This window comes from Saccopteryx bilineata, chromosome 5, assembly GCF_036850765.1.
Source record: "Saccopteryx bilineata isolate mSacBil1 chromosome 5, mSacBil1_pri_phased_curated, whole genome shotgun sequence".
Lineage (NCBI taxonomy): Eukaryota > Metazoa > Chordata > Mammalia > Chiroptera > Emballonuridae > Saccopteryx > Saccopteryx bilineata.
The window spans coordinates 164,284,487-164,311,326 of NC_089494.1; the positions used below are offsets into that span (position 1 = coordinate 164,284,487).

A 26,840-nucleotide genomic window follows, 5' to 3' on the forward strand; every position below is an offset into this window, starting at 1 on the left:
CTGCACATTCTTGTGACCCAACAGTCAGCCTCCGGCTGCACAGGGCCCTGGGCACTGAAGCACTGCCTGTCAGCAGACACCAAGAAACAAGGCTGGCTCAGGTAGAGGATCGGGGTGGGCAGATGTCCAGGGGACTCAGTACCTAACACTGCTTCAAGGACTCCAGTCCTGGGAAATGCATGCTGTGCTCCCATTCACAGAAACCACACAAAGCTGGACTAAGTGACATCCTGGAAGGTTTAATGAGGTAGCAAAGCAAAGGGAGCAACGTGTTCTGCTGGGGGGAGAAGCACCCAGGTAGTGAAGGAGGAAACTAGTGAAGGAAGAAACAGGCTAGATACCCCCAACCCTTCCTTGCTTTCTCTAAAAAGAGGAGTCACGAGTGAATCAGAGTAAGTCTTAAAATATCTTAAAGAAAAGTCCAGTGTGTTCCATGAGGCAAGAAATAATACAAGGAAAGATCAGCTCTCAGGGTCTTGCAGAGGAGCCAGCCCCATGTGTGAACAGCAACTTTCTGTTTATTAAGAATGTCACTAAATTACTGGATGCCTTCCATCACTAATAAGCAGGAACAAAGCATTTCATATTATGTTTATACCTAATTACATATAACTTTGAACGCGGAGTCTGGTTTTGTCAGGCGCAGCTCAAGGCTGGATTTAGGCAGAGGAGAACCAGCACCCACCTCTGGAGCGCAGACGGATCTTCAGCACAGGCCACCCCCACCCAGCCTCACCCCCGTGGCATCACTCGGTACCTTTTCCCTGAGCCTCCTTCAGTTTCGTGGTGATCCACTGCATGGCTCGGGCAGAGATTTTGGTTCCAAAGTTTCTGTCAAATGGGGAAGGCGCTCCACCCTGTTGGTGGTTAGAGTTATTATACATGTTAGTTAGCCTGACCTGTGGAGGCGCAGTGGATAAAGCATTGACCTGGAATGCTAAGGTCGCTGTTTCAAAACCCCTGCTTGACAGGTCAAGGCACACATGGGAGTTGATGCTTCCTGCTCCTCTCCCTGTTCTCTCTCTCTCCTCTCTAAAATGAATAAAATCTTTTTTTTTTAATTGTCAGTTATACAATACCTTCCTGGCTGTTTATTTTTTTAAATGAAGTAGAAATAAAATTATTAACAAAATTCACATCAAACTTGTAATGTGGGCTTTGAGGGGACTTTTGTTTCTGCAAATTGTATCTGCTTGTATGTAGCTGGGACCAGACAAAAGCGAGCCCAGTGACTCCTGCTGCGGAGCTGAGCCTGTGAGCGAAACATCAGTGCCCTCATCACCTGGCGGGCTTCATTGTTCTGCGATCTTCTATGTGTAAGGCAGGGATTTCAAGCCCGCGGGCCGCATGCGGCCCCGCCGAACAATTTTGTGCGGCCCGCAGACTAATCCACAAAGTTCAAAATATTTTGGATAAAATTAAGTAAGCCTAGGGGCCTACTTGTATTTTTCATTTCTCTAGCATCCTAGCTAGATATTAGCTTAGTTAACAGCAGTTGTGATGCGAACTAGTTTCTGGTCGTTTTGTGACACTGAGTAAACTGCATGTACGATTGTGCTTGTTGTACTGATTTTTTTTTGTTTTCAACTGCAGTGAGAAAAGTGTTGCATAACAGTTGCCTTTTGTAGACCTAGTGCAGCCCGCCGAACGGCTGTGATCTTGCTCTACGGCCCACATGCTGAGTTGAGTTTGAGACCCCTGGTGTAAGGGATCTGTAGTCTTATTTTGGGATAGAGATGGGGTCCTAGTTTCCTTTAAAAATCTGATCAACTCCATGGGCTTACTTGCACAAAATACACACCTGCCTAGCATTTTATCATAGGTCAGGAGGTTCAGTGATCTTATGCAATGAACAATGGGCCTAAGGTTAGAAATTCCTAATACTCAGAGTGGCCAGCAGTGATGGGGCGAGGGCAGGCATGTGGTCAGGAGGCTGGGGCCTGACTCCAGCCCACCTCCCGCTTCATCATCTGGGGCATGCTATGTAGAGTGTACCCCAAGATCCCTTCCACCTCATTCTGATTTCATGCAAATCTCAAATAAGTGTCATTTGTTTGATATTCCAACTTGAATGGTTTATTACGGCCCAATATTGAATGAGATACTTAATTTGAGTAAGTCTTTTTAATAAACTGGTATCACTATATGAAAGTTGCCCATTTCCCTTAAAAGGCCCACCTACCCAAATATCACCACCGAATTCCTAAAGCCGGGGATATCCGATAGGACTTCCAATACACATTATTTTTCCCACAGTGGCTAAAGTAAGACAATTCATCTGAAAAGAAGTCACATGAATAAGTTTCCCTTTCTGTTTTGCGGGACTCGGCGGCCACCTGTGAGGGATGGGATGTAGGGCCCTACCTGCTGCATGTGGCCCAGCACGTTCTTCCTGCAGTCGAACACGCCTTTGCCCTCTTCTGAGTAGAGCTGGTAGATGAAGTCGGTGGTGTAGTTCTCACTGCAGCTCTCGTTTCTGAAACACGGAGAGCGGGGGGCTCGGGCTGGGGCAGCATCCACCTAGTCCTAATCCTGGCATAACTGCACACATTTTCTTTTTATAAATGTCTGTGGCTTAATTAAAGAAATGTCTTGGGGATATCTTTTTAAAACTTACAAAGCAAAAATGAATTTTTAGAAATTACCCTTTGGTCATTTCAGTGAGTGGAAGTTTTTGGCACGAAGCACAGTTACTGTGCTGCTTTACCCCTCAGTACTCCATGAGGGTCCCGGTGGAGAAGCGATGGCTGCTTGGTTTTGGATCATGAAATGGGTTCTTTTTGAGAGGCCAGACGTAAACGAGAACTCAGGAGAGCCTGTTACCTGAGCACGAGCCCCCGCTGAATGGTGGTCTTCATCTTCTCAGTCAGGTGCTCCACGTTGGACTAGGAGAGAGGGATCCGTTAGTCACACAGGGAAACTGAGCGCCCGGTGCCTGCCCGGCACCGCATGGTTCTAGGTGCTGGACACAGCAGCTGCTCTCAGAGTGTGTATTCATTTTGTTGGAGAGGAGAACAGAACATATATCAGACAGTGAAAAGCCCAGTGATGAAGATGACAAGGCCATGTCATTGGGCATATTTAGTGAGCAGAGCTCAGCGTCCATAGGTTTCCATCCAAAAAACATTAGTGCATATATTCTGTGTCCTTGTTCTAAAGCTTATAAATTTATCTGTTGCTTCTTGCCTACTTTAATGACAATATTTTTTACCTCAGAAAAATATCTGTCACCTCACTTTCTATAGAATCCTATATATACAATTGCCTAGCGAGTATTTTCAGGCCAAGGGAAATTTTTATAGATTCTAACTTGTGTACAGACTCTCTAAGGAATAGTCTCTCAAGAGAGGAAATATGCAGAAAAAGGAGCTATTTACATGTAAGCAAATTGCTGTCATAATTAAATTTATTAAGCACCTACTACATAACAAGAACTATGGGATGGGCTCATGAGGCACTATCTTAGGTGTTTGAAGTATAAATATTTAACCCTTTGAGTAGTACAAACTTTCATGTATGTCCTTGTGCCTTCTGACCATCCAGAGTACGATCGATTTATGTTAAAATGTGTAAGGCAACATTAAAAAAAGGCAAATGTATGTTGTTCTTGTTTCCATAAACTGGTTATCAAACAAACATGATTTTATGTTAATAAAACTATAACTGGAATTAATTTCAATTTTTGAAAAAAAAAAAAAAAACACAACCAAAAAACTCCCAGGGATCAGCAAGCATGAAAAAAACTTACTACTCAAAGGATTAATGCAATGTTGTGGAGAAATTCATAAGTCAAGATAAAAAAAATTACAGATAAATAAAAATATCAACTATCTTTCTACTTGATTTATTTGGTTCAGAAACATAAAATCATAACTTTTACAGTTACGTTTTATTTGAGTTTTGTGTATTTCAGTTGTGTTTTACTGGCTAATGCCTGTCCTGAATGGGCTGACCTCTGACCCACGGCTGGGTTTAGCAATCCAGCTAACCTGTGCTTGCCCAGCCAGCCCTCCACCTACTGAGCCGGGGGTCCCAAGAAACCCCTGTCAATTTAGAAGAATAGGCATTGTGATGTTAAGATTGGAAAGCAGCAGTAACACCCAAGTGAACCCTAATGTCAGCCCCAATGTGGACTTGGGGTGCTGATGGCGTGTCACTGTGAGTCCGGCTCTGGCAGGAGAGCTGAGAGCAAGCAGCTGTGTGTGTGTGAGGGCAGCAGGCATATGGGCTTTCTCTGCTGCAAACCTAAAACTGCTCTACAATAATCTGGGGGAATGAGCTGCAGGGAAGGGCAGGAGGTAAGTTTGGTTCCCATTTTGTTTAGAGTTGGCTGTGCCCACAAAGTGTGTTAAGCCTCCTGCTGTGTCCCCAGCAGGTGTATGGGGTGGGGGCAGGGAATGTTCCCTCATTAAACCAACGTTCACAGTGGGCAGAGCTGCTTGTCCTGAGTGGCCTCTGGGCTCCAGGAAGGGATGCTTCCAGCTACTGCTGACCTTCCATGCTCGGACCATAGGTCCTGGGAGGAGCCTCGGTGCCTGTCCCCTGAAACACCAGATATACATGTTAAATGGCTGGTGACCTGCCTAAGGAAACAGTAACTGCTTAGTGGACAAAAGAGTGCAGAGGACAAAACCATTCAAGCCTGGTGAAGAGCAAAAGCTGCCCTGAACCGTGTGCTCATGCTGTCATCGTGCACAGAGCTCCAGTACCCGAGTCCCTGCCTCAGCACACGACCTGATACAGGGGGCAGGTCACTGGAAGTGCCTGAAACCCGGTATATCGTCTGATACCATCAAAACCACAGGGTTAGCCAGCAGCACCGAAGGGCTCTAAGTGACGAGCACGCCGACGTACCTGCAGGTCTCTGATGTCGAAGGGCTCCTCGAAGATGTAGGCAGCGTCGGCTCCAGCCGCCAGGCCGCCCATGTTAGCCAGGTAGCCACAGTAGCCGCCCATAGTCTCAATGATGAACACACGGCGCTTGGTCCCGCTGGCGGACTGCTTGATGCGGTCACACGTCTGGCCACAGAAAAGGACGTGGGTCACTGCAATGCATGGCCAGCTGGTACTAGGACAGGAGCAGCCAAGAGCCCAGCAGGTCTTAAGCGTGTAGCCACAGGCAGCACACCCAGGGGTCCGCACAGGGGCAGAGACAGCTGGCCTTGGCCCTGACCATAGTCACTGTGAATTCTATTTTCTTTTAAAACCATGAACTTGGGGTTTGGTCACCCTCAACCTATCCCTGAATGTGCACCCATGTCAGGGCACCTTTACTGAGATGGACAGTGGCTCCTAGACAAAGTCCCCACGAATCTCCCCACACAGAGTGCGTCTCCTAAGGAAATGTTGGCCATCTTTCTTCCAGACACAGACCCATACACTGCTGTCCAGGCCACTGTCCTCTTGTCTCAAGCCCTGCAAAGCCCAACCAGCTCTGTCTGAAACACTGATTCAGCCCTTGCCTTGCTCAGCCTAGAGTAACATCACCTTCTTCCTCAAGTATCTCAAAGCCTTCCTGTGGACCCCCTGGGCCTGCCCAGTTCTCCACGGGACCCTTCCATGTACTGCCTGTAGTGGGCTAGATAGTGGCCCCCAGAGGCAGGCCTGACCCAGGGACAGAGGCCAGGAGACACTGGAGCAAGAGGCTAGCTGCTGGCCTTGCAAATGGAAAAGGCCAGGGGAAGCATGCAACAAGGCCGCTCTAGAAGCCGGAGCCCACAGCAGCTTCTCCCAGAGCTCATGGAGGGTGCACGGCCTGCCGACACCTTGACCCTAGCCCAGTGAGAGCACCTCAGACATCCGGCAGCAAAGGAACTAGTGCAGGCCCCTTCCTGCCTCGTCGCCGTGACCCAGACTTAAGCGTCTGGGTCATTTCCTCAGGAAAATAGCCTGCTTGCTGGGACGAGACCACTCCCACTGCTGGGGCTTCACTGACACCTCGTGGCCTTTCCCCACAGAAACCAGTTCAGTCCATCTTCCTGCAACTCTCTGTGTGACTGATTGGGGTGCCTCCCTCACTAGTCACAGGGTGGGCTCAGTCAGCCATGCCTGGAACACAGTTGGTGCTCAGTGAATGTTTGGCAGTGAATGGAATAAGAGCATCCCACTCACCCAGCAGCCAGTCAAGGCCATAGCCCAGTCCTCCCCGGGCTGAACAGGGCTGTGTATAGAGTGACACTGAGGGGGCTGGGCAGTGGCGGCTGGAGACCAGGCGTCACAGATCTTTGGGGGCAAGAAGAGAAGATTTGTACATAATAGTGTAAAACTGATTTGGAGATTTCCCCCTTGAGTATGTTGGGTCAGGCGTGAGAGCACTCTGATTTTCACACACAGGGCCAATTGTTATCATGTCTAACTGGGCTGTCAATTTCTTGGGCGGAGCTGCACCTTTCCCCCAATAATTAGATTGATTTATTCCAAATTCAGCATGTGCGTTAGCTGGTGGGTCGTGTTGCAGTCTCTAGGAGCTGACGTGGAGGAGGAAAAAGGCACCAATGTGGGCAACCCTTGTCTTCCCGGTTCTGACTGCAGAGGGGCAGGCGCGGAGCCGCGAGGGGAGGTGCCGCGGGCGCTGGGTCTCTGGCCCTGCACAGCCTTGGTCTCTGGGTGAATTCTGGGGGGTGGGATGCAACAGGGCAGTCTGTGCACGTGGGTGGGATGTTCAGGTCCTTCCCTCCCCCCCCCCCCAGAACTGCAGAGTCACAGGGTTCTCCCCAGCAGGTCACCCAAGGCAGACACTCGTCACCAATGTGGAGAATGATGGAATAACCACAGAATGGCAGAACATGGCGACGAAGCAGCTCTCCTGTGACGCCGATATGAATGCACCCGGCTCTCTGCACCAGTCACAAGGAGGTCGCTCAGGAGCCCGGGGAACCCTGACCATGGAGTCAAGGCCTCAGTCCTCTGTAAGCCACTGAGTGTCAGAGCAGTGACAGCTGGCTGGCACTCTCAGCCTTTGCTTGCAGCTTAGATGTGCTGTCCCTGACTTCTCTCTCTGCATCCCCTTGGTTGTGTCTGAGGGTCCAAATTCCTTTCCTTTAAAATAGCACGTCATTTCAGCCCGTCTCATTCAGTTACAAAGAGGACCAATGAGGGAGAGAGCCCACAGCAGCAAGTGTCCCCCTGCCCGAGCTGCTGCCACCTGGCGGGAGGCTCTGACTCGGGGTGGGAGGAAGCGATCAGGAGGGCAGATGTCCCTGCCTGGCCAGATGCCCTGCCAGCCCCACCCCCACCAGCCACGTTCACTGTAGGAATGTCCCCTCCTGCAAATGCTGACACCCTCCGGGGGACCACAGGCGACTCTGAGAAAAATCTTTGTCCCACTGGAGGAAAAACGTCAAGTGACAGTTTCAGTGCTAACTTTTTGCCACATTTTGTGTTTTAAAAATATAAACAGAGTGAAAAGATACAATGACACTTAGCATGTGGGTAGAAAACGCTTGTGGACTGTGGAGATATGGTCAGTCCTGTTCCATTAACGGGCTAGGAGGTCGGCCTCCCATGACTTGTGTTCCCACGAGGGGGAGTGTAGGCTGAACTTGGAGGGCTGGACCAGGCTGGTCAGGAGCAGGAGGGCTCCCCTGCAAAGTGCAGACCAGGGGTAAAGCTCAGGTGACATGCTAGGCGCAGGCAACGGGCAGAAGTGGGGTGAGCAGTGGGGAGACACCGACTGTGCCAGGGAGATGTGAAGGGGGACACCTGGAACCTCCAGCACTCAGTGGACAGTGGTTGTTTTAAGGGTCGTCTCTGACCGTATTTTATCTGCAAAGAAGCAGAACTGCAAGGAAGTGAAATGCAGGGCCTCTGACTTGGGAATGAAACCACCACCCTACTGGGAGGCCGAGAGCAAGCCTGCCTCCTGCCCGTAGCTTCAGTGAAAAAAGGAGAAGCTCAGATGTACCCATCAGTTTAAGAGTGAGAAACTCAGGCGGGTGGGACAGCCCATTCTGTCCCCTCTCTGCATCCTCAATCAACTGCAAACAATGGGCCTGGACAAAAATGAGACTCTGGAGGGGCTGTGCCACTCGGAACAAGGGGCCGCTGCCACGCTCAGGGCTTTGCACAAGACGTGACTGTCAGGGAAGTGTTTGCACTGCTGTCGGGGGTCACTGTCCCGGCCCCCAGCTTGGCCAACTTTCCCTTCCCTGTGGGGGGAGGACCACATGTCCACACACAGACCACACAGATCTGACAACGACCAGAGCCTGGCACTGAGTGGACACTGGGTGGGTTGGGGGCGCAGGGAGAGGCATTGGTTCTCATGACGGAACAGGGATGTCCCCCTGACAGGGGAGCACTGTCTTAGCCCTGGCAGCTCTGCCTACTGCAGGAGGAAAGATGCCTCCTGCTCTCTGGAACCCCTCACCCAGCCCCTACCCATCTCATACCCTCCTGACTTGCTCTGAGGTCCCCTAACAGATCATGCATCTGGCCATCCCCTCGGGCACCAGCACAGGCCTCTGGACTGTCAAGTGCCCCACCAAGGTAGGACAGAAGGAAATACCACCCAGAGCACTGACAGATACAGGGGGGCTCTCCCTAAGATGGAGAAACTGGGAAAACTACCCTGTTATGGAAAGTGTGATATAACCTCCCGCTAATGGGAAAAGGAGTAATAACAAATTTGGCTCCTTCATTCTGGATGGCTGGCCAGGTTTCCCTTTCAGTTTCCACATGAGGGGAAGAGAAAGCCCCTCCAAGTTCATCCTGGCGGCAGTGCTCCCTGAGGCAGGAGAAACACATGGAAAGCAGACACGAGGGGACGGCCTTACCTCTACAAGCATGTTCAGGGCAGTGTCACAGCCCACGCTCAGTTCTGTGCCAGGGACTCTGTTGCTAATAGTGGCAGGCAGGACAAAAATGGTCGCCACGAGCACTGGCGAGTTCGAATGAGCTCTGGAAAGCCTGAAGCAGCAGTGCAGGCGGTCAGCAGGCCCCTGGCACCTCCCCTGCCATCATCAGGAGAGGGCGATCTCGTCTGTGCGTGCCAGTGGGGAGGGGAAGCTGCAGTGCGGAGCAGGGTGACCTGGCGGGGCCCCTGGGTGCTGGCCTCAGCAGGGGCCCTTACTGCCCCAAATTAAGGGACGCAAGCAGGAGGCAGCAAAGCAGGGCCAGAAGTGGTGTCGGGGTTAGTGGCGGCTGAACAAGTGGCATTTCTTGGCATCTTTAAGGTGAGGCAAGACAATTAGGTGGAGAGTCTGAGGGCCAGGCCCGTCTGGTGACTTCCTGCAGTGAGCAGGGCAAAGGCCCTGCCTGTTAGGACTCTGCAAACAGCCCCCCACCACGTGGCCCTGCTGGAGATGCACAGCCCACGTCCAGGTGCCTCTGCTCTGTCAGCAGGAACCCCTCCCTGCAGGTCTCTTTGTAATGCTTACACGGGGCAGCATGGAGGAGCCAGAGCCCCAAGTGGCTTTGGAACCCTGAGGTGAAATTGTTTGGCTCTGAGGTTGAAAAAGCCAGCTGTTCTTAGGGATTCCAGAGATTTATTTGCATTACCTGTCTGGAGTGTTAATCAAAGCAGGTTATTAGTAAACAGGTCCACTGTCCACCAACCCCAAGTCCACGAAGTACCAAACGCAGCCAGCGTTTGGTGGACATTTTCAGGCAAACAGGCCTGTGTGTGGTTATTTATCTCCCTGGGACCACTGCACATTCTGCTGCAGGAAGGTCACGTGAGGGGCAGGCTGGCACCCAGGCCTCCTGGAAGGGACGGTGCCCCCTGCTGTCCCATGATTCTCTGAAATGAGTCAGGTTCAAAGGCACCTGTGGCTTGAGAGTGTGCAGATGGTGGACCTGTGGTGGGTTAGTCCAGGGAGCCAGGAGGAAGGTGAGGAGGGGGTCACTCACCTGCCTGATAGCTCCTCTGTCGTCACTCTTCCACCCACCCATATCCTGCTTTATGGTCTAAGTGGAGACATGGTCACAATATCATGAAGTAACCTTGGACACTGGACCTGTCAACTCTGAGAAAAGAAACTGGATGGGTTTATAGGAACAGTCCAGTCTTTAATCACAATTGTGGGCTATCAGCAGGGTTGCAACCCTGGCCACCTTCATGACCTTCATGGCTGCACAGAGCTCAGCACATGTCCCTGTGTTCTGACTAAACAGTGTCTGGTTCTGGGACGTGGACACATCTGTTTGAAAGCCCAAAGCCATACCATGGGGACTCCAAACGCCTGCTCTGCCCAGGACGCCTGTTACCTTTCTGATGCGGTAAGTGCACTGGGACCTGTTTCCCACGACACACCTGTGAGCTAAGTCAAGTGCTGGCAAGGACAGGTGGTTGTGAAGACGATGACTAAATGTGCAAAGACGCAACAGCTGATAACCGGAGGCTATCTCTGGGTTCTCACCCTTGGCACCTTTGACATTCTGGGCCAAAAGATCCTCATTTGGCAGGTGTCCTTACATGGTGGAGACTCCACCCATCAGACACCAGGGGTATCCTTGTGAACAATTCAGAGGACCAAACGTGTCCCCAGACATCGCAGATGTCCTCTGGGAGCAAAACTGTCAAGGAGCCGCTGGTACTGGAGATGCCCCAGGTCTGTACCCCGCGTGTGTCCAGGGCCAAGCAGGTAGCGCTACTGTCACCAGGACACAGGCCTGCAGGTGAGCTGTCTGGGAAGGAGTGACTGAGCAAGGTAGATGGACGGATGCTACACTTGCCTGGGAGCCCAAGGGCTGCCTGGATGCTCCGCGCAGATCAGGAGGGATGCAGAGCGCCGTGTGCTGCTGGCTAGGGTGCCTGCCCCCAGTGTGTCCCCTTTCCTTTTTATGGCCAGCCCAGACAAGTTCCAACCTGAATCCAAGCCTCCGGAGAAGGAGTCAACTTCATTTTGGCTTTAACAAACAGAACTGTGGAAGAAGCAGCAGTTTCTACACGCTGTGCTCATACCTTAGTCCCTGTGGCCTCAGGCTACACTGAGCAGGTCCACAAGGGGGTCATCCTGACCTCCTGCAGTCCCAGATCACAAGCCAGAACCAGAACCACCTCACCAACAAGACCACCTGGCTCACCTGGCAAAGGCAGCCTGGTCCGTTACCAATGGAACACCGCCGTCGTGACCAGTTACCCTGGCTTTGAGAAACCAAATGAATACAACATCCAGTTTAAGAGGCCACGTAATAAACCTCAAAGACCCCTCTAAGGGAAGCAGGATGGGTAATTTGGAGTGTTTTCCCTGTATATTTTGGTTTACAGATTTTTAACAATATACATATACCATAGGTATTAGATCTTTATAAAAAACTGGAAAAGAATTCTTTGTAGCAGAGGAGACTGGAAATTCAAAGTGGGAGAGTCCTACCTCCGTGCCTGAAAGTGCGTATCAAATACCACACGGAATAAGTGCCAACCTTGACAGGACCTGCAGATGATGCTCTTCAAAGCCTCCCAACACCCCCCAGCGTTCTGATTAGGTAACAATGAACTTCCAGTTGCTTCCACACAAGCTTAGCATAATCCGATTCAAAATCCAGCAAAGGCAAGGAAAAGAGTGACACAAACAATGATGAAGCTCATTTGGGACAGACAGGACCTTGCAGTTCACAGCCTGAGGATCCACCAGGAGAGGAGCTAGTCCAGGAGCAGGGAGTGCAGGGGTGACAGTCACGGGGGTGGCGGCCCGGCAAGCAGTTAGGGGTGCGCACAGGACGGACACTCCAGCGTGGGGATGTGGGCGACACAGGGCGGGGCTTTTCAGTAAAAAAAAAAAAAAATTGCAGAAAATTTAGGAAGCTCAGAAAAGCAACAAACAAGCAGTCAGCGTCCCTTACCACTGAATTTTATTTTAAAAGCATTTTTTTTTATTTACCAGCACTAGAAACAAAACCGATGCCCTGGGTTTAAGGAAAAATAAATCTTAGAAAATAATTCATAAGATCTAGGTAGGTCTCAGAAGGAAAATTAAACTTCAGAATTTACTGAAAAAATTTAGGCACCAAATTAAAAATATATATATATTCCATGTTAGATACTGATCTTCAAACTCCCATGCTATTTCCCAAGTGTGATTTGTAAGTATGATAATAAGGATATATTTTGTGCTATTGCCATTCAGGGGATAAAACCCTTAAATAGCACCAATATTGTATAGGTAATTTAATGTCCCCCATTGACAGAGAGGAGAATGACGTTGGCAGGCTCAGCCAAAAGAAAAACAAACGCTAAAGGTGGATTCAGGTGGGTGAATGAAATTACAAAATATTTATCTCAAGTTCTGTCCTCAAACATCAAAGCAGGGCCCTTGGGCCCAGAATTTATCATGGCAAGGTGACAGAGGATAGAAGTAAATTGGCCAGATAAAACACCCCACAAAACTAATTTTAATGATTATCCAAATCACAAACCACTGACCCCCCACCACCTGAGCTGCAGGTGCTCCCTGTCACTCGTGCACACATCACCCTGGCCGCAGCACAGGAAAAGAAGTGCTGCCTGACCTGTGGTGGCGCAGTGGATAAAGCGTCGACCTGGAAATGCTGAGGTCGCTGGTTCAAAACCTTGCGCTTGCCTGGTCAAGGCACATATGGGAGTTGATGATTCCAGCTCCTCCCCCCTGTCTCTCTCTCCTCTCTCTGTCTCTCTCTCATCCCTCTCTCTCTAATCTCTAAAATGAATAAATAAATTTAAAAAAAAAAGTTAAAAAAAAAGAAAAGAAAAGAAGTGCTACAAGTCTTTGGGAGCTGGATCAGACAGGGCCAGACCTTGTAAAAATCCTTTTCTGGAAACAGACAAACAGCCCAGGCTGGCAGGTGTCTCTAGTGCACTGGTACATAAAAACGGGCCAGGGGCCCTCGGTTAGCGGCCACGGCCGCTGCTTTGCTGCCACACAGACTTACGTCAGTGATGGTGTTCAGAGCGGTGTCGGCACCGATGCTGAAATCAGACCCCGGTACGTTGTTGGACACGGTGGCGGGAACCATGACCATGGGGACACAGAGCTCCTCATGCTTCCCCCGGGCGGCTGACAGCTCCAGCAGTCCCAGGTAGGCCTGCGGGACAAGTGTGCACAGTTGGGGGGAGAGGGAGGCAGCAGAGGGGAACTGAAAGGACTGCTAAAAAGTCAATGTGGAAACGTGTTAAGGTCACAACAAGAAGGAGCAGTTCTTTAAACACAAAGGGACCCACAGGACGTTGTCATGTAGACACAAGACTAAGTCTGTTATCAGCAAGCGTCTGAGTAGTTGAGACTCTTGCATTTTCTTGAAAGGAAAAAACATGAGGTTATCATGGGACTGTTCTTGGTTGAATAGGGAAAAAATAGAGGCCTACAGTACAATATGGGATAAAAAAATGAGCTAGCCATATAACTCCCTTCCTCTCTGAGGAGCCAACGGGCTTCAAATTTAAGAGAGAACCATTTCTACAGACTTGAAAGACATCAGAACTCACTAACAGATGCGTCCCAGTCAAGGAGTTGTGTTGGTCCCTGCTGGGTGAGTGTCCCCACCGGCTCGGCTCTGTGTCACAGCTGTCCAGTGGGCCTGGGCTCTATGACCCCAGTTCATGAGGCGCTTGGTGAAGCCGACACAGGCCACCATTCAAGCCTACAGCATGGATGTGCCAAGTGTGAACAGAGACAGTGACGTACCTCAAACCCACCGATGATCAGCAGCGCATTGATACTGTGGGTGCGCATCTGAGCAGCAATCTCTGCCAAGTACTTCCCGGGGAGAGTCCTAAATAGTTCAAGAGAGATGACGTCAGCCAGGCCTCACACAGGACAAAACGCCCACCGGTCCCTGTCACTGGCAGCAGTCCTGCCCTGCCTCTGCAGTAGAGCTGGGTGGCGCTGAGCAGCGGACAGTCTGCTCCTGCTGCAACGTGGCTGGTGGACAGCAGAGCAGGGGAACCACCCGTGTCCGAGTGGCCAGGGATCAAGTCCCAAAGGAGTGTATTTGCAAAAGAAAACTGGGAGAAGCTTTATCTCAAAAGAATTCTGCAGCCTCATTAGAAAAAAAAGTGAACCATAATAGCTTGCAAATATTCACAAAAAATATTTAAATGGAAACTTCCAGTTTTCTGCTTTATCCAAGCTAATCTCCTTTAAAGCCATACCCACTATGTTTGCTATTCTCCTGTTTTGTCACCTGTTTCAAACACAGCCCGTAAGTGAGGTCAAACAAATGATAGTTGGCCCTGTCCCAAGAGCCCACACAACACTGACCCAACTGTTTCATTAATGTGGGCTGGAGGAAACAGAGAGCTCATCCTGTTGGTAGACTCAGCGGAAGCTGTAGGGCAAACATATTCAAGCCTGGGCCATCAGGGCACACAGTAGGTGGAGCATCAGCCACACAGTCCCTCCCAGAGTCTAGAGTAAAGCCCTTGAAGCATATCAGGTGTTGCCAGCTCACCCAGAGCTACAGCACATAAAGCAAACTGCCTGAGCTGTCACCCACGGGTTGCAGGGGCCAGAAAGGCACACTGGCAGGTGCCCCTGCTTCTAATCTGGGCTTTGCTTCCCAGGACACCAATACTGCGGGCACTTGGGGATCTGGACAGCGAGCCACTGGGCAGAACTGGTCCTGCAAATGACCCCAGCAACTGGGGACACCAGTTACCTGGTTTCAAAGCAAAATGGAGGGTGGGACAATGAGCTAACACTCACATGGGATCTGACATTTGCTAGGCCCACGTACAAGTTATTTTTCCTTCCATAGAAATGTGATGTATAATAATGATTGATACTGACTTGCACACCTGAGAATGAAGATGAGTAGATTCAGACTTAATGTTAAATAACAGCGTCTGGTTAAAATACATATTCCCCCAGCTACAATGGAAAATGAAAGCTCAGTGATTCAGAAATAAAAATTTTGTGTTAGAATACCTTGGGCCACACCTGCAGCAGAGGGAACTGGCGTCCAGCACTGACACCACTCAGGTCTGTTCCCACAGACACTGAGCCACTACTGATCATGCTCTAATGCTGGGTTGCATACTATGGTCACCGCAGATCAGTGACGACACTTATCTTTGTCTCCTCAAATGAGAGGGAAGATTTCTGTCCACTGTCTGATTCTTCAGATCAGTGGATGGAAGAGATTTTGGGAGGAAACTGATCATGGCTTATCTGCTTGCCTCTTTTCAAGGACACACACACCCTCAGCTCCTAACATAACCCGGACTCCCTGGGATGGTGCCAGGATGTGGACCAGGGTCACCTGGTCCCTTCACAGCATGTGCACCAGCAACTGCTCTAGAATATGGTCAGAACCAAGGCGGGAAATTACCGTTTTGTTCCAAGAATGGAGCCGCCTTGCCCAGTCCAGCCTCCAACATCTGACCAGCCAATTTCTTTTATCTAAGGTGCAAACAGAGAATGAGATGGCTCAAGTGAGAAACCGAGGGAATTGGATGCTTTACGAGCAGCGCAGAGGCCAGCAGCTCCAATGAGCTGCCTGTCTGTAGGACTTGTGATGTCTTAGGAAACAACTTCTAACCCAATGCGGACAGTCAAGACACAGACTCAATACTAAGGTCCAGCCACGCATGATGGCAAGCCCTCCTGCTTGCATAATATCCCTGCACCTTAGTCTCCTGTCAATGGAACAAATGAATGCTTTAGTTGGATAAATTCTACCATTGGGAATTAAAAGAAAAATTAACATGTATTTTTTAATTGAACTATGGTTAAAAGGAAACTTCTTTAATTAAAAATTTTAAAAAACTGAAAATATATAGATAATGCCAGTGAGGTAATTGCACCCTGCCCTCAGCACGCCTCCGTCTCTCTCTTGGGCTAGTCCCCTCTCTCCTAACAGCAAAGCCTTTTCTTTTCATGTCCTTGGGGACCCCTCTATGTCATAAATTTAAACACTGTCTGTAACCTGACGCCCCCCAACAGGCATCTGTAAGCTGCACCTCTGAAGACCCAGAACACGATCTCTGTCTGCTCACTGGACACCCCCGAGCACGTCCACCATACACCCTGCTGAGCATCTTGCAATCTCAGTGCCTCTTGCATTTCCTCGTGTCCATCAGCGGCAACTCAGGCCAGAAGAGACTCAGTCTCACCTCCTTTTTCTACCCCTGTGCATATCCCATGACCAAATTCTATTTTCTCTGCTTTCATATTACATCCAAGACCCTTCAGAAGATATCACACTGACTCTGTCATTGCCACACTAGACCCAGTCCCCCACACCTCTTGCCGGGGTGACTGCAGCAACCCCCCAACTACTCTCCTACTCCCCACATCTGCCCCTTACAATCTGTATGTGCCAGGCCCCTGCTCAAAACCCATCTCCTCAAAGTAAAAGCCAAGCTCCTTACAATTTCTACGAAGCACCTGGCCCTGTCTCCTTCCTCGCGCACTGCTCTCCTGCTCAGTCAGACCGGCCCCTCCCACTCAGGCTTTTGCACTGTCCTCTGTCTTCCTGGGACAGCATCTCAATGTCCCTGTGGGCTACTCACTCAGCCCTTCAACCTTGAGTCTGAGATCACCACCCAGTAACATCTGTCTTTAGTGTCTTAGTGTAGACCCCCCTTCCTAATACGCTCTACAGTTAATCTATTTTTTATTTTAAAATAATTTTAAGACTTTATTTATTCATTTTAGAGAGGAGAGGAGAGGAGAGAGAGAGAGAAGAGGGGACGAGCAGGAAGCATCAACTCCCATATGTGCCTTGACTAGGCAAGCCCAGGGTTTTAAACCAGTGACCTCAGCATTCCAGGTCGACGCTTTAACCACTGTGACCACCATCACAGGTCAGGCCTCAGTCTAATTCTATTTACCCTCATCTCCCTCCCTAAGATGAAAACTCCATGGAGGAAGTAGCTATGTCTGCTTTCTTCACTAATTTAATTCTGTAGCGTGAGAACTCAGTGAATAGCTGCTGAGTAACCAGGCGAACTACCAGGACATTGCAGCCTGTGGTGCTTACAATCCTGCATCATCCAACCACAGTCAAGTTAAGGTCTCTGTGTCCAGTTTTCTTGTAAGGAAAATGGGGATAATATCTCAGATTTTTTTTTTTTTGGTATTTTTCTGAAGTTGGAAATGGGGAGGCAGTCAGACAGACTCCCACATGCACCCAACCGGGATCCACCCAGCATGCCCACCAGGGGGCGATGCTCTGCCCATCTGGGGCGTCGCTCTGTTACAACCAGAGCCATTCTAGTGCCTGAGGCAGAGGCCACAGAGCCATCCTCAGCGCCCGGCCCAACTTTGCTTCAATGGAGCCTTGGCTGCGGGAGAGGAAGATAGAGACAGAGAGGAAGGAGAGGGGGAGAGGGGGAGAAGCAGATGGGCACTTCTCCTGTGTGCCCTGGAATCAAACCCAGGACTCCCCGCATGTCAGGCCAGCATTCTACCACTGAGCAAACTGGCCAGGGCTAATATCTCAGATTTATTGGAAGACTTAAACTGGTTAATTCATGTCAATCCCTCAGAAGTAGTGACAACCTTCCTTAGCATGGGACCCTAAAGCAAAAGTTGTTCTTAACAAGCAGTCATGTTCTTGACAGAGCCCGTGGTTCCCCATTTCCCCACGACATTTTCATACAAAACATCCCTTCACCAGGACCCACCTGGCCTTTGGCAAAGCCCTCGAAGCCATCATAGACAGCGAACATTTTGTGTCCCTCTGAGACGCCACACCGTACCGCCGAGCGCACGGCTGCATTCATCCCGGCAGCTGGCGCACCCACGTTGATTACAGCCACGTTGCAGCCACTCTGCAAGACAGGGGTATGTGTGGCACCTGTCACAGGTGTATCACCATGCCATGCACACCCGGGAGGTGGCCCTGCCCACCACCAGGTGCCAGAAGTGCATGGCCCAGTGCAGGTAGGCTGTGGCATGGTCTGGGGCAAGAAGGCGGCTGGGGAAGAGGGTCAGTGGGAGCATCAGGTCACCTCTGGGAGCCGACACGCAGCATCGCCACCCACCTTTGGGATCTGGGAGTCTGGCTTCTTGATGGCAAGTTGCTTGTAGGTGTTGAGGTTGCCTTCAAAGCTCCTAGAAGAAAATGATGCTGTAGGACCAAATTTAGAATGTATATGGCACAGGAGGGAGCTCACAGGAAGTCCGAGCACAGAGAACAATGGTGTCAGCAGCAGACGGTCTGCAATTACTGCTATGTCCCTCAAGGGCAGGGGCCCTAACATTGCCCCATGTCCTGACTTCCCTCACAGGGACACAAGTATGTAGGACACACAGGATGTGATTGAGCTAAGGGACAAAGGCATCCAGGACCTCTCAGGTTCCTTTGCCAACACGCTAGCCATTTATCACTTCCTGTCTCATTATAGTCTCCTGATCGCCCTACCCAAAATAAACGAAGGTATGAACCATTCCCCTTGACTAGTCATTCAGGCCCTCAACCTGCAGAAACAGTGCCTGCCTGTCGTCTTTGTGCTGACCTCTCACAGTGAGACGGAACAAGCACAACCTCGCAGGGCCCTCTGAACGGACAACCTCGCCGGGCCCTCTGAACGGACAACCTCGCAGGGCCCTCTGAACGGACAACCTCGCCGGGCCCTCTGAACGGACAACCTCGCCGGGCCCTCTGAACAGACAACCTCACAGGGCCCTCTGAACGGACAACCTCGCCGGGCCCTCTGAACGGACAACCTCGCAGGGCCCTCTGAACGGACAACCTCGCCGGGTCCTCTGAACGGACAACCTCGCAGGGTCCTCTGAAGAGCTAGGCTGACGAGCACATGTGTCCTTTTCAGAGACTCCTTCAGAATAGTCACCTTCCCCGGAGCTGCACAGCATCCTTGAACCTCCTCTCCTCCATCGCCTTTTGGACATCCTGAGTCTTTAAAGAGATGGCAGGAGGAAGAAAGCAGGGTCAGGAGTCAGCGCCACCTCATGCCCAGCTTGGTGCCTCCCCCACCCCCTGTCCCCCTCATATCATGACCTTGCAGGTTGGCAGCTTGGGGCCAGCAGTCCACACTGGACTGCAGCCAGCCTGTCACCACCTGGCTATGAGGGAGACACTGGGACCACTGGCTCAGGCCACTTCATAGAAAAGGATGAGGTGGCCCTGTTGGCCACGCTGGGACAGCAGGCCCTGAGATCTTAGGGAGTTTGCTCAACAAAAGCAGAACCAGAAAGAAATGTATACAGAAGGACCTCCCACCCTGGGAGCCAGGGGACCCAGATGGGGTCTTGGTAGGCAGAGGGGAGAGGCTTGAAGACAATGTGCCCAACTGAGACCTGGCCTCGGCCCCTTCAGCCTGAGGATCTCAGGCAAGTTATTCAGTTTCCCCATCCGAACAATAAGAACACTCCCTACCGCTAGTGTCACCTGTGCTTATAAAACACTCCAAAGTCTTAGGAAAACACATGGCAAACAGCAGGTATCAATGAAGGGCCCACGGTGGCGTTTGTGAGCCATCAGCTGACTTGCCATACTGTATGGTCGTTTGGAGGATAAGCCAGGTTGTTCCTACATATTTGCTTCTGAAGGAACAGACACTAGACATAAGAAATAGGCTCAAAACAGACTACTGCACATAGTTCAACATCTGGACTCTCGTAAGCCTGTCACCTCACTCTCTCACAGGCATATATATCGATACAAACACACACATATGAACACATATGCACACACATACAGGCACACACACTTAGACAAAAAAGCACATACAAAGTGAACTGAGGAATGGAATAGAGGCAGAGGTGGGGTCACAGGGAGCAGAAGGACAGCTGTCAGAGGGAAGGGGGATGAGAGGATGGGATCAGAAAAGGTGACAGAATTAGTGAAATTATATATACATAACACAGAGATACAGATAACAGGACAGCAAATCCCAGCGGGAAGGGGGGAGGGAGTTAGAGGGAGGAGACCAAGGGGGGGTATAATGGGAACACAGAGTTGGGGGCTGATGGTATAATATTCAGCAGGATACTTGAATCCATGTAAACACAATAAATTAAAATTAATAAAAAAAATTTTAAAAAGCACATACATATGGGCACATGCACACAGACACACATGCAAACACATGCAGACACAAATACACTTACACAAAAACACACACAGATACACACACACATGCACATAGGCTTAATTCTCTCCCATAGACTTTGGAAGTGATGTGTCTAAGGTCACCTCCCGAAAGCCCCATGACTTAATTACTTAATCACCTCTCTGTATATGTTATAAATGCATGTACTCCAGAGCCACTGGAAAAGATGACAATAGGACGGTAGTCATGAACAGACTTTGAGAAATAAAAGATGAACAATTTGTAATGCGCTCACTGCCCCCCCCCCCCCGGGCACTGAGCAGGTAAATTATAACTCGGGCCTGAAGGAGGCGGGTACGTGTCAGAATGTCATCTGAATTAGCCAGGCCAGTGTCATATCACAGACTTGAACATCCCTGGGGACAGGATGGAAGGAATGGCTACAATTTGAGAGGCCAAGGATGTCTTGTGCAGCCCACCCCACAGATTCCTTGCAGCCCTTTTCCTGCATTTCGTCTTCAATCTTTGATAGAAACCCTCATGGATTCTCCCGCACAGTTCCTCCTGACAGTATCATCTCCCCTAAAAATGAGTACCATATAAACGCACAGAATTGAGAAAGGGGACCAGCCCAGGCCATACAGATATGCTGCCATGCCTACAGTGCCGCTCCCTGTGACCTGATTAAGGTCATTTAACTCCCTGTGTGGCTTGTCAGCGACAGGGGACACAAGTGCCTGCTGGTACCTCCCCCGCCACACCTGGCCCCACTCACCATCTGTACGCACTCCATCAGGGGCAGGCGCACGGCCTGATTCCCGCTCAGCGACACCACACAGGCCGGGGTCTCTGGCGTGGCCTGCAGAAGGGCCACGACGGCCTCCACCCCCATGCGGCTGGCCTGGAAATGACATTCACGGGGGTCAGACACGGCCCTCCAGCCAGCCAAGGCAGCGCTCTCTCCAGAGAACCCCTCAGTACCCCCAGGGCGATGCATCCATGGCCTCTGTACCCTGCTGTTCAGACAGCCCCACTGTGTCCTAAACACATCCATCCTTAACTTCCCTGTTTTCTGTAAATGATTCCCAATTAGATACCAAAGTCCATCCTGCTTAACCTATGCAATTCCAACAAAGAGATTTAGTCTCCACTAAGAACTGTCTAGGACAGTGGTAGTCAACCTGGTCCCTACCGCCCCCTAGTGGGCATCCCAGCTTTCATGGTGGGCGGTAGCAGAGCAACCAAAGTATAAATAAAAAGATAGATTTAACTATAGTAAGTTGTTTTATAAAGATTTATTCTGCCAAACTTAGCAAAAATCTGACATAAAGTACTTGGTAAGTAGTTATTATTATTTGCTGTAACTCTGCTTTATAAATTTTATAAAGTAAAGTTACTTCCCTACTTTATAAATCACCATTACTGTGGAACCGGTGAGTGGTTAGAAAATTTTACTACTAACAGAGATACAAAATGGGCGGTAGGTATAAAAAGGTTGACTACCCCTGCTCTAGGAGGTCAGAGGAGGGGAGCGGGGTGCAGGGAGGGGCTCTGGTGTGATGAGCAGTGAAGACTAACAACCCGGGATCTGGACTCTGGGCTCTGCTGCCCCTGGAGCTGTTTCTAAAAATCTGCATGTGAATCTTCAACATTCTGAGTTCCACCCTAGAGTCCCCATTATCCTCAACTGTCCATGTGGGGTGGGGTCTCCTAGCACCTGGGTGACCGGGGCCCCAGAAATCATTCTAGTCTGAGTCTCCCAGTGACAGCAAGGGCCAGAGCATCTTGGAGGCGGGTCACCCCATACTGCAGGAAGATGCTTTTGCCAGACTGCGCTAATGAACCAGAAGTGCACCTTTCCTTGTGTATTTGCCAGACAGTGTACATACTCACTTACCAAAATCCTGTCAAAGGCTGACGGCGTTCCACCTCTCTGTACGTGTCCAAGTATGGTCACTCGCGTGTCATATCCTAGCTGGGAAACCACCAGCTGCAGGAAATAACTCCATCAGGGGACACAGAGCATGTGCAGGCATATCAGCGCCCACTAGGGGGCAGGAGTGGAGCTGAGAAACAGTTTTCTACTCTTTCTTCAGCTCGACATAGGAAATGTTCCTAAATCATGGTTCTTGAAAGAATGCTTAGTTTAATGGCTAGCTGAAAAATTTTAAATAAAGATTTTATTATCAAATAGAATTTTCATTTCTCCTACCTCACAAAATGAACATAACATGATTTTTAAAAAGTTTCTATAGCTCATGTCAAAAGCATAATTCTTTATTTAAAAAAGTAAACAATCCCTGAATTACCCTATATTTGTATAGCACAGCATTTGACACGCACAGCACGGTAAGTCAAGGTGTCTCCTCAGGCCAGGAACCCCAGGAACACAGCTGGGTGGCAAGCACAGGCCACATACCTGTTGGACCTCATTCATTTCTTTATAAAAATAATGGAGTTGGGCTTTGTCAACGTCATGGTCCTTCTTGCTCTTATAATAGTCCATGGTTCAATCTCGACTTTGGTTAAATGGGAAAGCAAACTCTTTGCTCTGACTTTAGAGAGTATTTGTGATACAGTGGGTAGTTAGACAGGAGCAGAGTAGGAGCCATGGACCAGGAACAGATGGTCACCAGGGCAGAAAGCCCTGGGTGTCTATCAGTGGACAACTGTAGGGGAGACTCAGCCCCCAGGGTAACCTTTCCTCCTCTAGGGTACTGCTGGTTATGTGGTCTGACCCCCTGAACTTTCATAGGGCTGGTCATGTGCTAGAGGCCCTCAGAGGAGGAACAAGGACCCTAAGGAAAACCTCATATGACTACCTTACAAGCCCTTGCACAACCATTTTCTTAAGCATTAAGCCCTCAGGACAATGATCTGTATCAGATTATCTTAGGAACAAAGCCTTGGGTTTGTTGACCACAGAGACAGAGTTGGTCAAACTGGAAATAACATCTAGGCCTCTGTTGTGTTTCAGCTCCAGACCCAGAAAAGCAGCAAGGTCAGGCAGGTGACACCATGGCTGATATGAGGACCAGCTGCTATGAATAATGACCCCTTGCCCTGGCACTGACCTATCAGTGAACACCAGGTGATGAATATTCTATTGAGATCCTGCCTTGAGACCTCCAAATAGAAGCTCTTCAGACAAAGCACTCAACGTGTACATGCTTTCTCTCTCGAGCATGCCTGTGGCTTTCCCCAGAGTTCTCTTTCTCTCCTTATCTCCCTTTCTCTCCTCTCTCTGGAGCACACATCAAAGAGCCTTACCCCCTCTTCTTCTCCCAAGTGTGTTTTCTTTGTCTTTCCTTCTCCTTCTTTTGCTTCTGTAACTTGTTTCCTGCGTCCCTACAGCCCAGCCGGCTCACTTCTACCTCTGTGACTTTCTATATAATATTTTGGTTTTTGAGTCTTGAGTATTTGAGTCTTGGCTCTAAATTCTTTCTTAGCCAAAATTCAAGGACTGAGGTCTAACATCTGGTGTCATTTGCCATTAATACTTGTAAATATCAGCTGATATCTTTCACAGCTACCTCTCACTATTTTAAGATTTAGGTGCACAGCTGGTATCAGAATAAAGAAGGCAAAACAGAGAAACCAACTCGTAAACCCAAGTTAATAACAACCTTTCCCTGATGGGCAGCTTCAACCAGAGCCTGCCTATCTGTTATTTGTCTCCCTGGTGTGTATGGAATGTGCTAAGTTGCCTCCATAACTCGGAAGCCCAGCCCATCCCATCACAGGCCTGACAAGCTAGTACCTGCGGCCAAACCCTGCAGCAATAGGACTGCAGGATCAGTCCCTCTGCAGGTGGGAATGGGCGTGACTCACGTCCAACAGGAGGCTTTCTTTGTAAGAACATGCTCAGCTGATGCTCCCGGAATGAGCAGACAGGGCTCACAGCCGGGGGCTGACCCTCCTAACTCTCAGGGCAGCTGGTGCCCAGAGCTGGACCTTCCATCCCCACCTTTCTCCATTTCCCCCTCTCCGTTGGGGAGCTCTGGCCCCTTGGGGACATTCCCAAGAGTAACATGAGTGACAACGGCTCTCCAGAAGCTGGGAATTGCATGATTCTCCTGGCACTGAAGTTCTGAGTCATTACAAAAATATTTTACTATCAGTAAGAACAAAAAATGTCTTCAGAATAATAATGCAACGTGCCAAAACCACCCCCGCCAGTCATGTGACCATCTCCCGTTCCCAGGCTGGTACGGAGGGGAGGTGGCAAGCTGGACACACTCACCTCCTTGATTTGTTCTGAGGTAATAGGTTTATTTTGGGTATCGACTGCTCCTTCAGCCACAATGATGATATTCAGCCTTTTCTTCCGGGCTCGGTTCTAAGGAAACAGAATATGAAAATTCTCTAATGCCACAACTGAACTGGCCTCTTGCCAGGTAGAAACCATCACCTAATTCCACAAGCACTATTTACTAAGGACACGGGGAGAAGGGGAAGGGTTTCTAGGTGAGCAGGTGCAGCAGGGTGGGCCTCGCAATCTGGTGACGCCACCCCAGCTGTCGTTGGCAGGCCCGTGTTGGGAGGCTATGCTGATTGACCTTTGCCTGGAGCACCAGACATCAGTGCACTCCCAGGTGCACCAGCCAGTCTCCACTGCAAACCAGGCTTCTTCTCTCCTCTGGAAGCCAGACTTCCAACCACCTCTCAGAAACCCTGCCCCAACCCAGGAATTTTCAGCCATTGAGATCAGATGGACTGATAAGGCCTCAGGCTCAAGCAGGAGGCAGGAGGACACAGGAGAGAAAGTAGAGGAACTCCGAGCCCAGCTGGGCCAGGAGCCGCCCTGCACTGGAACAAGCAGACGGGGGCTGTTGTGATACCAAGGGCCACTGCGGTCCTCACAGGCTCAGGGCAGTCACGCAAGGGTGCCCTGCAGTCACTCTCCACGAGTCTGTCCTCTATAAAGTCCCCCACTCAAGACTCTCCAGGAGGACGTGTGAGCTGAGTGCGGTGGTGAGGCCCTGAGTGGGCAAAGCTGGAGTGGCCCCTCCCAAGAACCCAGAGGATGTCACCCAAAGGAGACTGTTCTCACAGGCTGCCCCATCCCACAACCAAGGTCATGAATACATATACCATTTGGTTCTTCTTTTTTTTCTTGATAGATATTGATAGATGTGCTACACTTTGGAGAATATATTAACTGGAACTTTTTAAAAGGTGCAAAGATATGACTTCAAGAATGATTATTTTAACATCATTTGAAAAAGCAAAATCAGAAGGAATGCCTTGCCCATAAATATGTGCTTGCCCAAATAACCACAAGACATAATATCCCAAGGTGGTGAGAAATAAAGGAGCCGTCACACTTATGTGGGGAGATGGCCTTGTCTACACAGGTCACGGAGCGCCTGCTGGCTCCCTGCTTGAATTGACTCACTCGCCACAGAATTGGTAAGGAGCAGCAAATTCCCCAGATTACAGCCAAGGGGCTTAGGACACAGGAAGGTGGGGTGCCCAACGTCCACTTGGGGGACATCCTGGAGCCAGGATCCAACTCCAGGCCTTCGGCGTCCAGAGTCTTCCCCAAACCTATACTGAAATGGCACGGGGGGGTGCCGAGGCCTGCATCCTAGGCCAGTTCATCCAGAAAGGTATTTAGGAAAATCATCCCGTGTTACATCAACAATCAATAAAAATGAACTACAGATAAAATCATATCAAGTGTTTTCACACACAGGTGAATTTAAACCATTGGTCCTCACTCTGTTAGCACTCCGGGGGCCAACACGTTCTCACTCATGTCCTGGCTGACAGCGTAGCTTATAAATTCTGGAATCCAGAGGCTGTACAGACAAGACCACACAGTTACAGAAGTAATGGACAAACCTAGAATCTGCTCCTAAAACCCAGTGATGCCTCAGCCCTGCAGCCTTAGGACTGACATCTGACCGACCGCGTGCACACTTCCTGACAGGGACGGTGGGTTTACGTGCCTCCGAGGGCTGCCATCAGACCTTGGCCTGTGATGGTGTCACAGTCACAGGCCAGCAACTGTCAGGGAAGAGAAGGACAGCTGACAGGCACAGCCCTCTGGACACAGTGGAACAGACTCGTGGAGAATGTCCTATCTATACACAAAGTCCTGTACGATGTAATGAAGCAGATGCTGCCAGCGGCACACAGAAGTACCCATCTAGAAGCAGTGCCACCCTCAGCTCATGCCCCGCGCTGTGTAGCTCCCCACACCAGCTGGGTGCTGGAGTATGCTGCCACGTGCCCAGGTCAGACCGAGAAACAATGAACTCCTTTATCACCTCTGTGCTAGTGTGTGCACTTCAGACATTCCCTGGAATCGCTGGTCTGCTTCTAGCTAAGAACTCTACCTCAGACAGGGACCTGGCTCTTCCAAGCAAAGGTGCAGTTTAGCTCATGGGTTCTTTTTTTTCCTTATTTTATCTTTTAAATTTTTTCACTGATTTGAGAGAGAGGAAGGGAGGCGGTAAGGGAGAGAGAGAAGCGTCAGCTCACTGTTCCACTTAACTGTTCCATTTAGTTGTGCACTCATGGATTGCTTCTTATACATGCCCTGACAGGTCAGCAAGACTTACTTAGTACTTGCTTGAATTCCCATCTTCGAATCTGTTACTATGAAGGTGATGGCAATGTCTTACTGCATGTGTCCTTGCTGGGGGCAGTGCTTATGTGTCTGCTGTGTAATTAGCCTATGCCACAGGCTCATGTTCTTCACCTGTAGACAGCTGATAGAAGGTTACAGAAATCAAGCAGGAGGGACCCCTTCCCCGCAGTGGGGTTTCTGTCCTGATAGTTGTTACTTTCAGTGAGACCTCACACATCTTAGTGGGAAATTTGCCTTACACATATAATCCACAACCATGCCACAAACTAAAGACAGCAGGGAAAACCTGCTTCAAAGTAATTCACC

General features: G+C 49.9%; 1 protein-coding gene across 2 annotated transcripts in view; it reads right to left on the bottom strand.

Annotated features, from left to right (window-relative positions):
* PFKP (phosphofructokinase, platelet) overlaps positions 1–26,840 on the bottom strand; it is a 69,494-nt gene that overhangs the window by 3,534 nt on the left and 39,120 nt on the right. For both annotated transcript variants that reach the window (XM_066278882.1, XM_066278884.1), the window contains 13 exons: positions 24,180–24,275; positions 21,834–21,926; positions 20,712–20,837; positions 18,716–18,780; positions 17,906–17,975; positions 17,546–17,692; positions 15,247–15,317; positions 13,602–13,689; positions 12,850–13,002; positions 4,855–5,019; positions 2,824–2,885; positions 2,365–2,476; positions 758–857 (listed from right to left, as the gene is read on the bottom strand). In XM_066278882.1, coding sequence (XP_066134979.1) covers positions 758–857; positions 2,365–2,476; positions 2,824–2,885; positions 4,855–5,019; positions 12,850–13,002; positions 13,602–13,689; positions 15,247–15,317; positions 17,546–17,692; positions 17,906–17,975; positions 18,716–18,780; positions 20,712–20,837; positions 21,834–21,926; positions 24,180–24,275 — 1,348 coding nt within the window. The remainder of the gene's footprint in view (positions 1–757; positions 858–2,364; positions 2,477–2,823; positions 2,886–4,854; positions 5,020–12,849; positions 13,003–13,601; positions 13,690–15,246; positions 15,318–17,545; positions 17,693–17,905; positions 17,976–18,715; positions 18,781–20,711; positions 20,838–21,833; positions 21,927–24,179; positions 24,276–26,840) is intronic.